The following is a 15,027-nucleotide window of genomic DNA, read 5'->3' on the forward strand; positions in this document are numbered from 1 at the left end:
ATTCATTTTGCATTATGATATCACCACCTTGATCCTACAGAAACTCATAGTGAGTTGGGCCATAAATTGGAGTCATGAAACCATATCAATTAACCATCAGGTGCTTGAACACTTGTCCCTACCTGGTAACCCCATTCAGCTTTTTTGAAGGAAGTACACAGCTATAGGTGGGATTTGAGAGTTTACAATCATGTGCACATGCTAGTTCCAGGTTCAAGATGTGATCTTTTATCTTTTTCTATTCAGACTTTCCTGCCAGACACATGCTGATATGCCTGTACCTGCCAACCATGAAGGAATCCGTATTTCACAAACGGCATGTTCTACATAAACACTTCTTTCTTTTTATCAAAGTGAAAGAAAGACAGATAACACAGTTGTACCCATAAACAAGTGCTCTCCTAGGTAACAAATATCTCCCATCCCAGAAAAAAGGTCACGCTTTGCCGACCTGGATGACCTAAAATTTCTTTCTTCTTTTTTTTTATTTTCTATATTCTTTGTTTACATTCCAAAATCTTTCCCCTTTCCCAGTTCCCCACTCCCATATGTCCCATAAGTCCTCTTCTCTCCATCCATTCTCCTATCTTTCCCCCTCCCTTTTTTCTGTCCTGGTACTCCCCTACAATGTTTGATCAAGCCTTTCCAGGATTAGAGCCCTCTTCTTCCTTCTTCATGGGAATCATTTGATATGCTAATTGTATCGTCAGTATTCAGAGCTTCAGGGCTAATTACTATCCACTTATCAATGATTGCATTCCATGTGTATTCTTTTGTGATTGCTTTACCTTGCTTAGGATGATATTTTCCAGTTCCAACCATTTGCCTAAAAAATTCATGAATTCATTGTTTTTAATTGCTGAATACTCCATTGTGTATATATACTATATTTTCTGTATCCATTCCTCCATTCAGGGATATCTGGGTTCTTTCCAGCTTCTGGTTATTATAAATAAGGCTGCTATGAACATAGTGGAGCATGTGTCCTTATTGCATGCTGGGGAATCCTCTGGGTATATGCCCAGGAGAGGTATAGCAGGGTCCTCCGGAAGTGTCATGTCCAATTTTCTTAGGAACCTCCAGACTGATTTCCATAGTGGTTGTACCATCGTACAATCCCACCAGCAGTACAGATATATATAGAACATTTCACCCTAGAGCAAAAGAATATACCTTTTTCTCAGCACCTCATGGTACCTTCTCCAAAATCGACCATATAATTGGTCACAAGACAGACCTCAACAAATATAAAAAGATGGAAATAATCCCATGCCTCCTATCAGATCACTATGGAGTAAATGTGGTCTTCAATAGCAACAAAAACAACAGAAAGCCCACATACATATGGAAACTGAACAATACTCTACTCAATGATACCTTGATCAAGGAAGAAATAAAGAAAGAAATCAAAGACTTTTTAGAACTTAATGAAAATGAAGACACAACATACCCAAATCTATGGGACACAATGAAAGCAGTGCTAAGAGGAAAACTCATAGTCCTGAGTGCCTCCAAAAAGAAAATGGAGAGAGCATACTCTAGCAGGTTAGTGACACACCTGAAAGCTCAGGACCAGATGGCTTCAGTGCAGAATTCTATCAGACCTTCAAAGAAGACCTAACACCAATACTCTTCAAACTTTTCCACAAAATAGAAACAGAAAGAACACTACCCAACTCGTTCTACGAAGCCACAATTACACTCATACCAAAACCACACAAAGATCCAACAAATACCTAAAATTTCTTATGTAGGACCGGCTTGCCTCCCTGAATTCATAGTGATCTGCTGGTCTCTGCTTCCTGAGTGATGGAATTAATGAATGTTAAAATTAATTGAGTGAGTGACTGCATCTTAATTACTAGAATTTTCTATTTTAGTAATTGTTTTACAACAGATTTCTTATATTAAAATGAATTTCTATTTTGATTCATTAACATAAGATGTAACATTTTTATATAATAAACTTTCATTGTATAAAATATTTTAAAGTACTAAGAAAAGTAGTTATAAAACATAATTTTTGACTGAGGTAAAAAAATAAATACATAAAATACCTCTCTTATAATTAATGAACCAAGTTGATCATTTTATGTTGTACATAAATGATGGAAAGAAAAATTAAAATATTAAAGGCTTATACCAGTTTTTCATAATGCCAGTTTAATTACACTGATAATTATTCTTTTAGTTGTAGAAAAACATTTAAGCCAGTCCAAGGAGAAAATCACACTGCCAAGATACTCAGATTTATTTTAAAATATAAAACATATGATCTTTTATTTATTTTCATAATTTTTGCTTTTATTTTGGCTGTGTTAATATATAAAGGCAAATCCTTCACACACCCTTGGCAAATATTGGGTCCTTGGTTCCTGTTCCACTAAAATAGAGTAAATATTTTTTTATAGTTTCTCTCCCTTTCTGTATATGGGCATATTCTGTCTCAAGCACTTAATTATGATTTCATTAAAAATTCTATACTATTTCTAAGGTAATTCTAGCTATTGTGCAATATCACTTTCAATCATAATGCACATGTGAAGAGCTCAGTAATATTGCTTCTAGTGTTACAAAAGCATATTGAGAAAAACAACTATACTCAAAGGATTTAAAATGGAGATACAGAAGAATAATATTTACTACTTTAATTACCTTAAACAAACTCACTGAATCTTATGCTTCTTTTTATATGTATGTGAGGATTATTCAAAGAAGTTTGATACCTCAGAACAAAATAGTGAACTCCAAACATGTCCAACTTGTGGACTTGTGATTCCAACTCATTGTCCTCCCCTCTCACTAAGTCCTCCTTATTCCCTGTACTCAGGTTTTAAATTTACTGATTCTACTTAGTATTGCTTGTGCACGGGTATAGTACCATCTCCTGGATCATGGGTGGCCCCTCAATGACTATAGGTCTTGTATAAGTAGTTATGAAAGACTGTGAGTTCATAGTTACAGTGGTTCTTTGATACTGGGTAAACACTTCTTTACTGTAAATATCAATTACCTCTGACTCTTGAAATATTTCTGGCCCCTGTTTCAAGATGTTCATGCAGTTTAATCACAACAAAAGCAAAGTAAACAAAATATATCCCTATTATGTAACATCTTTACAGAAGTGCCACTCTTCCTTATGCTTCATTTGCCCTAGTTATAATTCAAAAATACTATTTTATCATTAGGAAGTTTCACCAATGACAAATGGATTAGCAATCATATTTCACAAAATCTTGATAAATCCTTGTTTTGATTTACTATGTTGAGAGGACAGTGAAGGCTGAGACATGACCTCAGTGGAAATAGGGACCCAGAAAATTAAACAACGTATATCCCTATTGTCTAACATCTCTAGAGAGGTGCCACTCTTATGTATGTTTCATTTGCCCTAGTTGTATTTTAAAAATATGATTTTATTATTACTACATCATTATCCAGAATAATATCCAGAAGAAGTCTTTCTTGTAAGGAAGTAAAGAAATAGGCCGAATTGTGTGTGTGATTCAAAATTATAACTTCAAACCTTTTTCTTTGATGTCGTTTGCAAAGAATCCTGGAGAATCAATTACTTTATGCTGAGGGTAATGACAGAGGAAATTTTGTCATAAGACTATTGCCTTTGTAAAAGACAAAGAAACCTATGCTTTGTGTTTATCCATACACTAAGGAGAGGCAGGGAGCACATAGCAATCAGAGTGCTCATCAGGAATCTGACCTGCCTGTTACACTGCGTACACAATTCTAGCCCCTAGAACTTTCTGAGAGGTTCATAGTTTACTCAACTACAGTATTTTATTATTATCATTCCTATCCCAGTTAGCTTTAATTGGCAACTTGAAAAAAATGCCAGAGTGTTTTGTGAGGAAAACCATGAAGGAAAGATTGCCCAATTGGAATGCCCTGTAGCATGTCTTTTGGATTTTGGTTTTGTCTTAGTTATTAATTTCAACATAAGAATCCACAATTGTGGGCAGCTCCATCTTTACCTGTATAAGAAGAGCTAGCTAAGCACAAGTCTTTCATCAGCGTGGCAAGTAATGTTCCTCTATGGATTCTCATTCCTTCTTTGGACTCCTTTAGTGATGGACCTCAGTTCCTGAGTCTGGAGCATGGCCTTGGTCAGCCAGTCCTGGGCATATGCTTTATAAAAATCACTCTCTAAGTGAGATTGGTGTTTGTGTGGTTTGTGAGCCAATTCTAAGATCCCAATACAAGGAGATACAAAGTTCAGTATTGATGGAAATTAAGCATATATTAAGAAGTAATGATAAGTCAAAAGTTTTTGATAAGGTCTGATTTTATTAACATGCTTGAAATTTGTTAGTTTTTAAAGTTTGCCATTTCAAGCATTGACCATTTCTTAAAATTCCTTAAAACTGTTCATCACCAGATGCTTTAAAACATATTTTAATAAGTTTGGCAATAAAACAAATAACACCTTCCAGAAATGGGAAATTAACATAAAATTGGAATAACTTGGAATAAAACCCACAGAGAATGTGACTTTTCACATTTTCATAGGAAAATATAGCTTCATATAATATTAGGGAAAACAGAACAAACAAATAAAAAACAAAGCAAAACCAAAAACACTACAGCTAAGCAATGAAAGACTCCATCATTCTTTTTTTTAAATGATCTTCTTCTGAGGCCTTTTAAAAGAAGATACATACTTTACATTTTATTAGGTTTCTTCTTGAAAAAAAAAGCATATGTAAGCTAGGTTGTTATATTCAGGAACATAAACTTACATATGCAACTGAACAATCCTCATTAAAGTTTCAGGGTTAAATGAATTAGAGTGGTTATAAAAGTTGCAGTCATAAGATAAACAATTTAATCAAAGATATTAACTCTATGCTATGACAAAGAAAATTTTTAATTCTAAATATTTACTGAGTTTTTAGATATTGATGTTGAATACATATATTATCTATTTTATCCTATACATGCTGTTGATAACTACATTATAATCACTATTATAGTAAGAAAATGTTCACTTTTGAGCAAATAATTAGTCAATAAAGCAAATGCCTATTAATTAAATAAAATACAAAATATAGAAAATATGAAGTCATTCTGAATCTGAGTTATAAGATTATTTATGTCCATCTAATTGCAGAACATAACAGATATTACTACATATAATTACTACATATGGTTGATAGTGCCAGAGAAAGTGCATTTACAATGGTTCATATATCAGTCATGAATTATAAATCAAATGAAGGGGAGTCAACAAAAATCATGAAAAGAGTCAATATTTCTTACCATGCATGGTTACTGTTAAATTAAATTCATCACAAAATAATTAAGTCTAATTAGTATTCAATATGTAAGAACTAGTCACATAATGTAATGACATCCCAATAGGAATCAGATATACAATATAACTGGGACTATTGCATTAAAACACATACCATGAACCAGTTATATATTTTGTTTTCTGAATGAGAGCTTTAGTTCAACTCTGGCTTCAGAGTAAGTTGACACCTTAGAAACACAGCAAATGAACAGGCACAATGCCAAGAAATGGAATTAAGTTAAAACACAATCGGGTTTGAGAAAAAATAACTTAATCATTTAACAGGCTTAGTTCTGTGCTATTGTACTAAATGACACAGGTTACAAATTAGAACTGGCTTGAGTCTCTGAACTGCCTCTTGGCACTGTTACATTGTAGATGTTTGGAGTTGGTGAAAAGACTTTTGTGGTAACTTCTTGTTATACTTTGTAATGTATAAATTTTCATAATCTTTACACAGTTCTTGATGCAAAGGTGTATATAAAACAATGTCAGACATGTGTATTCTAAAAGTGAGTAGTCAATTAAGACAGTCAATTTCATGGCCTTGAATGTACTGAGAAGTGTATTAGTATAAATCTTTGTTATTTACAGCACTCTATCTAACTTTGATTGATTTCAGTTGTTCATTGTTTATGACTCACTCTGTACTGTGTTTTGTGGACTTTGTTTTAAATTATTTTATTACTTGATTTTATACTCTTTTGCTATGATAGTAGGTGCACATGTATGTGTTTATTAGAAATTTGCAACTCTGTATCTTCTGTAGTTAGATAAACAAACATCAAAATTAGCTAGGTTGTTTTAAGTAGTCCAAGCTTACTTGAATTTCTGGTGATTCTCTTGGCACAAGCTCTAAAGCATGGGTATTGGCTGGTTTTGTGTGTGAACTTTACACAAGCTAGAGTCATCACAGAAGGAACCTCAGTTGAGGAAATGCCTCCATGACACCCAGCTGTAAACCATTTTCTCAACTAGTTATAAATGAGGGAGGACCAAGCCTATTGTGGTTGGTTTCATAATCTTGGGATTTATAACAAAGCAACTTCCTTGGCTTCTGCATAAGCTCCTACCTCTATGTCCCAACCCTGCTTAATTGCATGCCCTGACTTTTTTCAATGATGGACTATAATCTAGAAGTTCAAGGCAAGCAAACACTGTCTTCCACAACCTGGTTTTTGGGCATTCTGTTTGTCTCAGCCTTCCGTAAGCCAGGTTATGAGCTACCACACATGGTTACTTTCATTCTTTAACTTGTATTACAAAGAGAACATAGGGTGGTTCTAAGTATATTATGATATAATAATATCATCATAGCCCATTTCCATTTGTTTATAAGAATTTTAAATTCTAGAGAAAAAAAATCAAAGACAATTATCTAGCTCCCACTCTCCCCAAAGAAAACTATGTGATGACTCTGAAGACAGAAAAGGAAAATCAGAGTGATCATAACAGAAACAAAACGAAAACCAAACCAAACAAAACTTTGGTCTTTTATCTCATGTCTTTCTTCCTCCGACATCCACCCCGGTCCATAACAAGTCAGCTATAAGGATACCTAGTTGTAACAAGCTCAGAAGGGCAAAGATATTTGGAAAGGAATCAGTCCATGTGGGAAGCAATGAGGGCAATTCTGTGTAGATTTCAGAAATGGCAATGCCAAAATTCTCTGTAAAATACCACAGAAATGTCAAACTAACCCAGACCTTTGCTTACACTGGGTACACATTAGCCAACACAGCAAAGCTCTAAATGAATGCTAAAGACAATAATAAAAATCCATGTAATTATTAGATTTAAAATGTTCATATTTCTATGAAATACTCAGCATTTGCAGAAACATGAATATTTACAGTATCTCTGGAACAATTCATCATATCTTTACATTCAATGAACCAAAAGAGTATAGCCAATCCCAAGGAGAAAAGAAAATTAACAGATGTGAACAGAAAAATAGCTCAGATGTTTAATTCATTGCTGTTTGTTTAGAGCTGATATTTTAGAAAAGCTTTACTTGTACTGTAGATGGTAGGAAATAAAAACTACGTAAATAACCCAAGATAGTTTCACTACCGACATCATACAGTTCTCAGAGAAGGTACACCTTCAGAAGTTTTTATTGTACAGGATAGTTTTAGCTATCCTGCCTGCATTTTTGTTTGCTTGTTTTCTGTCATCTTTCCATTGGAAGGTGAGAATTGTTCTTTCAAGGTCTGTAAGCAACCCATTCACAAAACCTTCAATCCAAAATATCTTCTGTCTACAATAGGTGCTCTTGTGGATTGGTTCTAATGCTATTTGTGTTAATTCGACTCCCCAAATTACAGGGGAACCTGCATGTCTGCCTGTAAGATGCTGAGGGTCCCTGCCCCCAGTTGTCTCTAATTGATAAACAAAGCTGCTGGTGGCCAAAGGTTTGGCAGAGAGACAGAGGTGGGACTTTAGATTTCTCCAGGCAAGGGAACCACAGAAGAAAGAAGGAATAGCCATTGCTGGGGAAGGCGAAGGTCCTGGCCTGAGAAGTAGAGGACAGAGACAGAGAGAGTGCTAACATGTAAGAGTCAGAGATCTTGGACCCAGGGGCCCTTCTACCATTTGGGTCTGGGGAACAAAAGATGAATATAGATTTTTGTACATAACAACTCAGGAGTATCCTGAGAGAGGTGTTTCAAACAAACTTGGAAGTTTAGGAGTAGCCCAGTCATTGAACTACTTATGGAATAATAATAATGATATAAGGCTGTGTGTGTGTGTGTGTGTGTGTGTGTGTGTGTGTGTGTGTTTCATTAGAGAATCTAGAGCATTTGGGCAGGCATCAAGGAACAGGTGCAGCCACAACTGGGGAGTAGAAAGGACTAACAACTACTCCATTGGATCCAGGGAGCCTCTGCCTTCCCTAGTATCTGGGACTTCCTGTGACTACACCCAGTTCCCCTTCCTTCACCGCTACATATTCATATTAGATTTACTGACCCTCAGTACTTGTCTCCTGTCCTTTCAAATACATGATTCTGAACCTCATTTTTAGCTCCCCTCCTCTCTCTTTAGCCAAAATACACTACAAAGGGAAGATAAAAACCTCTTGAGATCACCTCCAGTAGATTGGCATGGTCCTCAATTGACAGATGGGGTCACCCACCCATCTCAAAAATTTTAAGCCAGAAATGTTCCTATCCAAAAGAAATACAAGGACAAAAAATGGATCAGGGGCTGAAGGAAAGGCCATCCAGAGCCCTCCCTACCTAGGGATCCATCCCATCTGCAGATACCAATCCCTTACACTATTGTTGATTTGATGCTAAGAAGCATTTGCTGACAGGAGTCTGGTATACCTGTTCCTTGAGAGGTTCTACCCAAACCTGAGCAATACAGAGGCAGATACTCACAGCCAACAATAAGACTGAGGCCGAGGATCCCAAAGGAAGAGCTAGGGGAAGGACTGAAGGAGCTGAAGGGGATTGCAACCGCATGCAAACAACAATATCAACTAACCTGACTACCCAGACCTCCCAGATACTAAACCACCAGCCAAAGACTATACATGGAGGGATCCATGACTCTAGCTACATAGGTACCAGAGAATGGTCTTATCTGACACCAAAGGGTGGGGAGGTTCTTGGTCCTATGGAAGTTTGATGGCCCAGCCTAGGGGGACGCTAGAGCAGTGAGGAGGGAGTGGGTGGAGGGGCACCCTCAGAGAGGCAAATGGGGCGAATGGGACAGGGGTATAGGGGTTAAAGGGTATCTAGGAAGGGGGACATCACTTCAAATGTAAACAAATAAAATGATTAATAAAAGAAAAAAAAACAACTACCACTTCAATGTGCAGGGACAGAAAAGGAACAAAGACAGAGGGAATGGTCAACTAATGACTCGCCCAAATTGAGACTCATTCAATGGGGACAAGAACCAATCTCTGACACTATTAATGATGCTCTGTTATGCTTGAAGACAAGAATTCTAGTATAATTATCTTTGGAGAGGCTCCACAGAGAAACTTCACCCTGCAGCAAATGGAAATTGATGCGGAAACCCACAGCCAAACATTAGATGGAGCTGGGAAATCATCAGAAAGAATTGAAGCAAGGATTGAGGGATCCTAAAAGGATAGGGACTCCACAGGAGGACTAACAGAGTCAAATAACCTGGAATGTGGAGGGTTCCAAGAACATGAACTACCAACAAAAGAGTTAACATGGGATTGACTTAGGGCCCCTCTCACATATGTAGCACACACACACACACACACACACACACACACACACACACACACCTTAACAGCACATCTGAAAACTCTTGAACAGCAAAGCTAACAAACAAACAATCAACACACCCTAAAGGAGTACATGGCAGGAAATAATCAAACTGACATCTAAAATCAATCAATGAGAGACAAAGACAACTATACAAAGAGTCAACAAAACTCAGATTTGGTTCTTGGAGAGAAAATCAACAAGATAGATAAACTCTTAGCCAAACTAACTAGAGAACACAGAGACAGTATCCAAATTAACAAAATCAGAAATGAAAAGGGAGATATAACAACAGAAATTGAGGAAATTAAAAAAAATCAGATCCTACCTCAGAAGCCTATACTCAACCACACTGGAAAAATCTAGATGGAATGGATGATTTTCTAGACAGATACCAGGTACTAAGCTTAAATCAAGATCAGATAAACTATATAAACAGTCCCATAGTACCTAAGGAAATACAAGCAGTCATTAAGAGTCTCCAAACCAATAAAAGCACAGGGCTACATGGTTTTAAAGCAAAATTCTGTCAGATCTTCAAAGAAAACCAAATACCAGTATTTCTGAAACTATTCCACAAAGTAGAAACAGAAGGAACACTACCTAATTCATTCTATGAAGCCACAGTTACACTGATACCTAAACTACACAAAGAAACAAAGAAAGAAAACTTTAGACCAATTTCCCTTATTAATATCAATGCAAAAACACCCCAAAATCTCACAAACAGAATCCAAGAACACATCAAAATGATCATTCATGATCAAGTAAGCTTCATCCCAGGGATGCAGGGACAGTTCAATATATGGAAATCCATCAATGTATTTCACTATATAAACAAACTCAAATCAAAAAGATAGATGATCATCTCATTAGATGCTGAAAAAGCATTTGACAGACTACAACACCCCTTCATATTAAAAGTCTTGTAAAGACCAGGAAATCAGGGCACATGCCTAAACATAAAATGGCATTATACAGCAAACCAATAGTCAACATCAAACTAAATGGAAAGAAGTTTGAGGCAATCCCACTAAAATCAGGGACAAGACAAGGCTGCCCACTCTCTTCCTATCTAAACAATAAAGTACATGAAGTTCTAGCCAGAGCAATTAGATAACAAAAGGAGGTTAAAGGGATACAAACTGGAAAGTAAGAATTAAAATTATCACTATTAGTGGATAATAGTGGATAGTATACATAAGTGACCCCAAAAATTCCACCAGAGAACATCTACTCCTGATAAACAGCTTCAGCAAAGTGACTGGATATACAATTTACTCAATAACTCTACTCAAAGGATAAATGGGCAGAGAAAGAAATTAGGGAAATGACACCCTTTACAATAGTTACAAATAGTATAAAATATTTTAATGTGACTCTAACCAAGCAAGTGAAAGATCTATATGACAAAAACTTCAAGTCTCTGAAGAATGAAATCAAAGAGGTTTTCTAAAGATGGAAAAAATCTCCCATGCTCATGGATTGGCAGGATTAACAAAGTTAAAATGACCATCTAGCCTAAAGCAATATACAGATTCAAAGCAATCCCCATCAAAATTCTAACTCAATTCTTCACAGAGATATAAAAAGCAATTCTCAATTCATCTGGAATAACAACAACAACGAAACAAAAAAACAAGGATAGTGAAAACTATTCTCAGCAATAAAAGAACTTCTGGGGAAATCCCCATCCCCGACCTCAAGCTGTGCTACAGAGCAATAGTGATAAAAACTGCATGGTTTTGGTACAGAGACAGGTAGGTTGATCAATGAAAGAATTGAAGACCCAGAAATAATCCCATGCATCTATGGCTATTTCATCTTCGACAAATCATACAGTGAAAAAACAGGACAGCATTTTCAATGAATGTTGCTGGTCTAACTGGAGGTCTGTATGTAAAAAAATGCAAATGGATCCATTTTTATCTCCTTGTACAAAGCTCAAGTCCAAGTGAATCAAAGATTTCATCATAAAACCAGATCCACTGAAACTAATAGAAGAGAAAGTTGGAAAGAGCCTGGAATACATTAGCTAAGGGGAAAATTTCCTAAAGTGAATGCCAATGGCTCAGGCTCTAAAATCAACAACTGGCAAATGAGACCTCATGGAACTAAAAAGCTTCTGTAAGGCAAAAGACACTGTCAATAGGACAAAATGGCCACCTAGAGATTTAAAAAAGATCTTTACCATCCTTATATCTCATAGAGAGCTAATATCCAAAATATACCAAAAAAAAAAAAAAACCTCAAGAAGTTAGAGTCCATAAAACCAAATAATTCTATTAAAAATGGGGTTCAGAGCTAAACAAAGAATTCTCAAGTGTGGAATCTTGAATAGATGAGAAGTAAGTACCAAAAGAAATGGTCAATATCCTTAGTCATCAGGGAAATGCAAATCAAAATGACGCTGAGATTCCACCTCATACCAATCAGAATGCCTAAAATAAAACTCAGGATGCTGTTGAGGATATAGAGAAAGAGGAACACTCCTCCATTTCTGGTGAGATTGAAAGTGGGTTCAACCACTTTGGAAATCAATCTGACTGTAGCTCAGTAAATTGGAAATGTCCCTACCTAAAGACCCGGCTATACCATTCCTGGGCATATAACAAAAAAGATGCTCCAGCATAAAACAAGATGCAGATACTCATCATATAGCATCACTCCACTATGTTCATCATGGCCTTATTTATAATTGCCAGTTACTGGAAACAGCCTAGATGCCCCTCAACCAAGACTGTATATAGAAAATGTGGTGTATTTAAACAGTGGAATACTACTCAGCTGTTAAAGGTGATGACTTCTTAAACTTTGTAGGCAAATTTATGGAACCAGAAACTATCATCCTGAGTAAGGTAACCCGGACCCAAAAGGACATGCATGGTATATACTCACTGATAAGTGGATATTAGCCCAAAAGCTCAGAATTCCCAGGATAAAACTCACAGGTCATATGAAGCTTAACAAGAAGGAAGCCCAAAGTTTCGAAGCTTCAAACACACTTAGAAGGAGGAAGTAAATAATCACAGGAGCCAGAGAGAAGGAGGGACCTGAGTAGAGGGGAGAGGGAGAAGGAAAAAAGGGGGGAGGAGAGAGGCAGGACTATCCATGGGAAGAGACAGAAGAGAGCCCAGAAACCCAGAGTGCAAATAGAAATGAGTATCTAGGGGGAGGAAACTGAATAGAAACATGTAGCAGTGGGGGACTGGAAACTTGTGGAACCACTAGAAAGTCCCAGTCTCCAGGGAAGAGAGAAGCTCCAAGGACCCAACTCCGATGACTTTAGCTGAAATACCTAAAAGGGTAGATACAACCTGTAGATACCACCTACAGTAGAATGGCATGTGCCCCAGTTGAGGGATGGGGCCACCCAACTATCTCACAAATTTTAACCTAGAAATGTCCTTGTCTAAAGGACAAAATGCAGGGAAAAATGGATCATAGACCTTTGAACTCCCCCAGCCCTTGAGGATCTGGCCCATTGTTCTCAAAGAATAGGAGTCCAGCCACTCCAGCCTCATACAGAACAAGCAGAACCAGTTTCCAGCCTTCAGGGGAGGGTCTTGCCCTGCCAATTTATCTTTGGAGAGATTCATTAAAGAAATGGAGCCTTGAACAAGAAATGACACCCTGACTCCATGTTTTTTCTCTTGTCACCCTGTTTTCTATCCACATCTCCTCTTCCAGAGAACCCAGGCCATTAGCATGTAGTCACAGGCGGCTGGCTACACAGACTGGAGGAAAGGCCATCAAGAGACCACCCCACCTTGAGATCCATTCCATCTGCAGACACCAAACCCTGACACGATTGCTGATGTCAAGATGTGCTTGCAGACAGGAGTCTGGTGTGGCTGTTCTTTTTGAGGCTCTGCCAGTACCTGACTAAGACAGATGTAGATACTCAGAGCCACCCATTGAACTGAGCTTGGGGACCCCAAGAGAACAATTAGGGGAGGAGCTGAAGGAGCTGAAGGAGATTGTAACCTCAAAGGAAGTATAGTATCAACTAACAGGGCCCCTCAGAGCTCTCAGGGACTAAAACACCAACCAAAGAGTATATATGGCTCCTGTTACATATGTAGCAGAGGACTGCCTTATCTGGCATCAGAAGGAGGGAAGTTGCTTGGTCCTGTGGAGGTCTGATGCTCCAGAGAAGGGGGATGCTAGAGGGATGAGGTGGGATTGTGTGACTGGAGGAGCACACTCTTAGAGGCAAAATGGAGGGACATGAGGTAGGGTTTCTTGGAGGTGAGACTGGGAAGGGGGATAATATTTGAAATTCAAACAAATAAAATAAGTAATAAATAAAGGCAGACATACAGAAAATCACTTTCAAGCCAATGCTATCAATTAGGGTAGACACTCAATTTATAATAACCTTTAAACAACTAGTTCTAGAATTCTACATAGGCTAGAATGTACCCAATCATGAATATCACTGACAACCTCTTATGTCAATACTCTTTTGAAAATAGTAATTTATAGACAATAAACACTTTTTGATGAAGTAAAACACTATCATATGCCCTTGCATTCCATTTCTTATACTGATGGAATTAATTCAATAAAATTAGGAATGATTGAAAACACATTTATATATTTAAGACTTTGGCCTTTAGACACAAGAGAGAGGGGGAGGGGAAGGTGAGAGGGAGAGGAGGAGAGGGAGAGGAAGAGGAGGGGGAGGAAGGGACAGAGGGAGGAAGAGAGAGGGAGAGGGAGAGAGGAGGATGGAATGAGAGAGAAAGGGAGAGGGAAAGGAGGGGAAGGGGAAGAGAGAGGACTTTAAGGACTTGTTTATCAAATACTAGCATGGCTCAGTTGATATAGCACCTTCAGTTATATATTTCAAAGGATAACCATTTATAGTGACTTTCCTAGATAACTCTAGGAATTGACCGACCTCTCTGAAGCTATGCATTGAATAAGAAAAGAAAATTAACTCACTGTTCCTTTTAATTTTCTTATAAAATGTATATTTTCCCCACCCACCTAAAGTGATCTCAGTGACAACACATGCTCAGTGTGACTTACATTCGATATCCAGGTGCATGCTCCTCTGGTGCCCGCCAATCCTACTCGCGGCCTCACAGTCATATCTCCCAGAATCTGACAACTTCACTTCTCTGATGTGCAGTGAAGAGCGTCCGTGCTGCCCTTTAACTTCGATGCGGCCATCTGGGCTCTGCACAAAATCATTCAGAAAAGAAAACAAAGGGGCGATTTCTTGTGATGATGAAAAATGGTCCCCAAATTAATTGTGTTTATGCTGCTAATGCATATAGAAACTGAGGAGTACAGTAACTCGTTTTAGAAAAACAGTTTCTGCCTTGGCTGCTTCATGAGTATTCCACCCCTCCTTCCCACAGTCACCTGCTAGGACAGCCCTGACACTTCAGTCGCCATTTCCCACATATTTTATCCACCACTTTTTTGTTATCGTTTTGCTACATTTTCTTGTAA

General features: G+C 37.5%; 1 protein-coding gene across 1 annotated transcript in view; it reads right to left on the reverse strand.

Moving 5' to 3' along the window:
• Window positions 1-15,027, reverse strand: part of Ncam2 (neural cell adhesion molecule 2) — a 185,616-nt gene that overhangs the window by 111,464 nt on the left and 59,125 nt on the right. The window contains exon 9 of the mRNA XM_052159101.1: window positions 14,599-14,749. Coding sequence (XP_052015061.1) covers window positions 14,599-14,749 — 151 coding nt within the window. The remainder of the gene's footprint in view (window positions 1-14,598; window positions 14,750-15,027) is intronic.

This window comes from Apodemus sylvaticus, chromosome 15 (genome assembly GCF_947179515.1).
Source record: "Apodemus sylvaticus chromosome 15, mApoSyl1.1, whole genome shotgun sequence".
NCBI lineage: Eukaryota > Metazoa > Chordata > Mammalia > Rodentia > Muridae > Apodemus > Apodemus sylvaticus.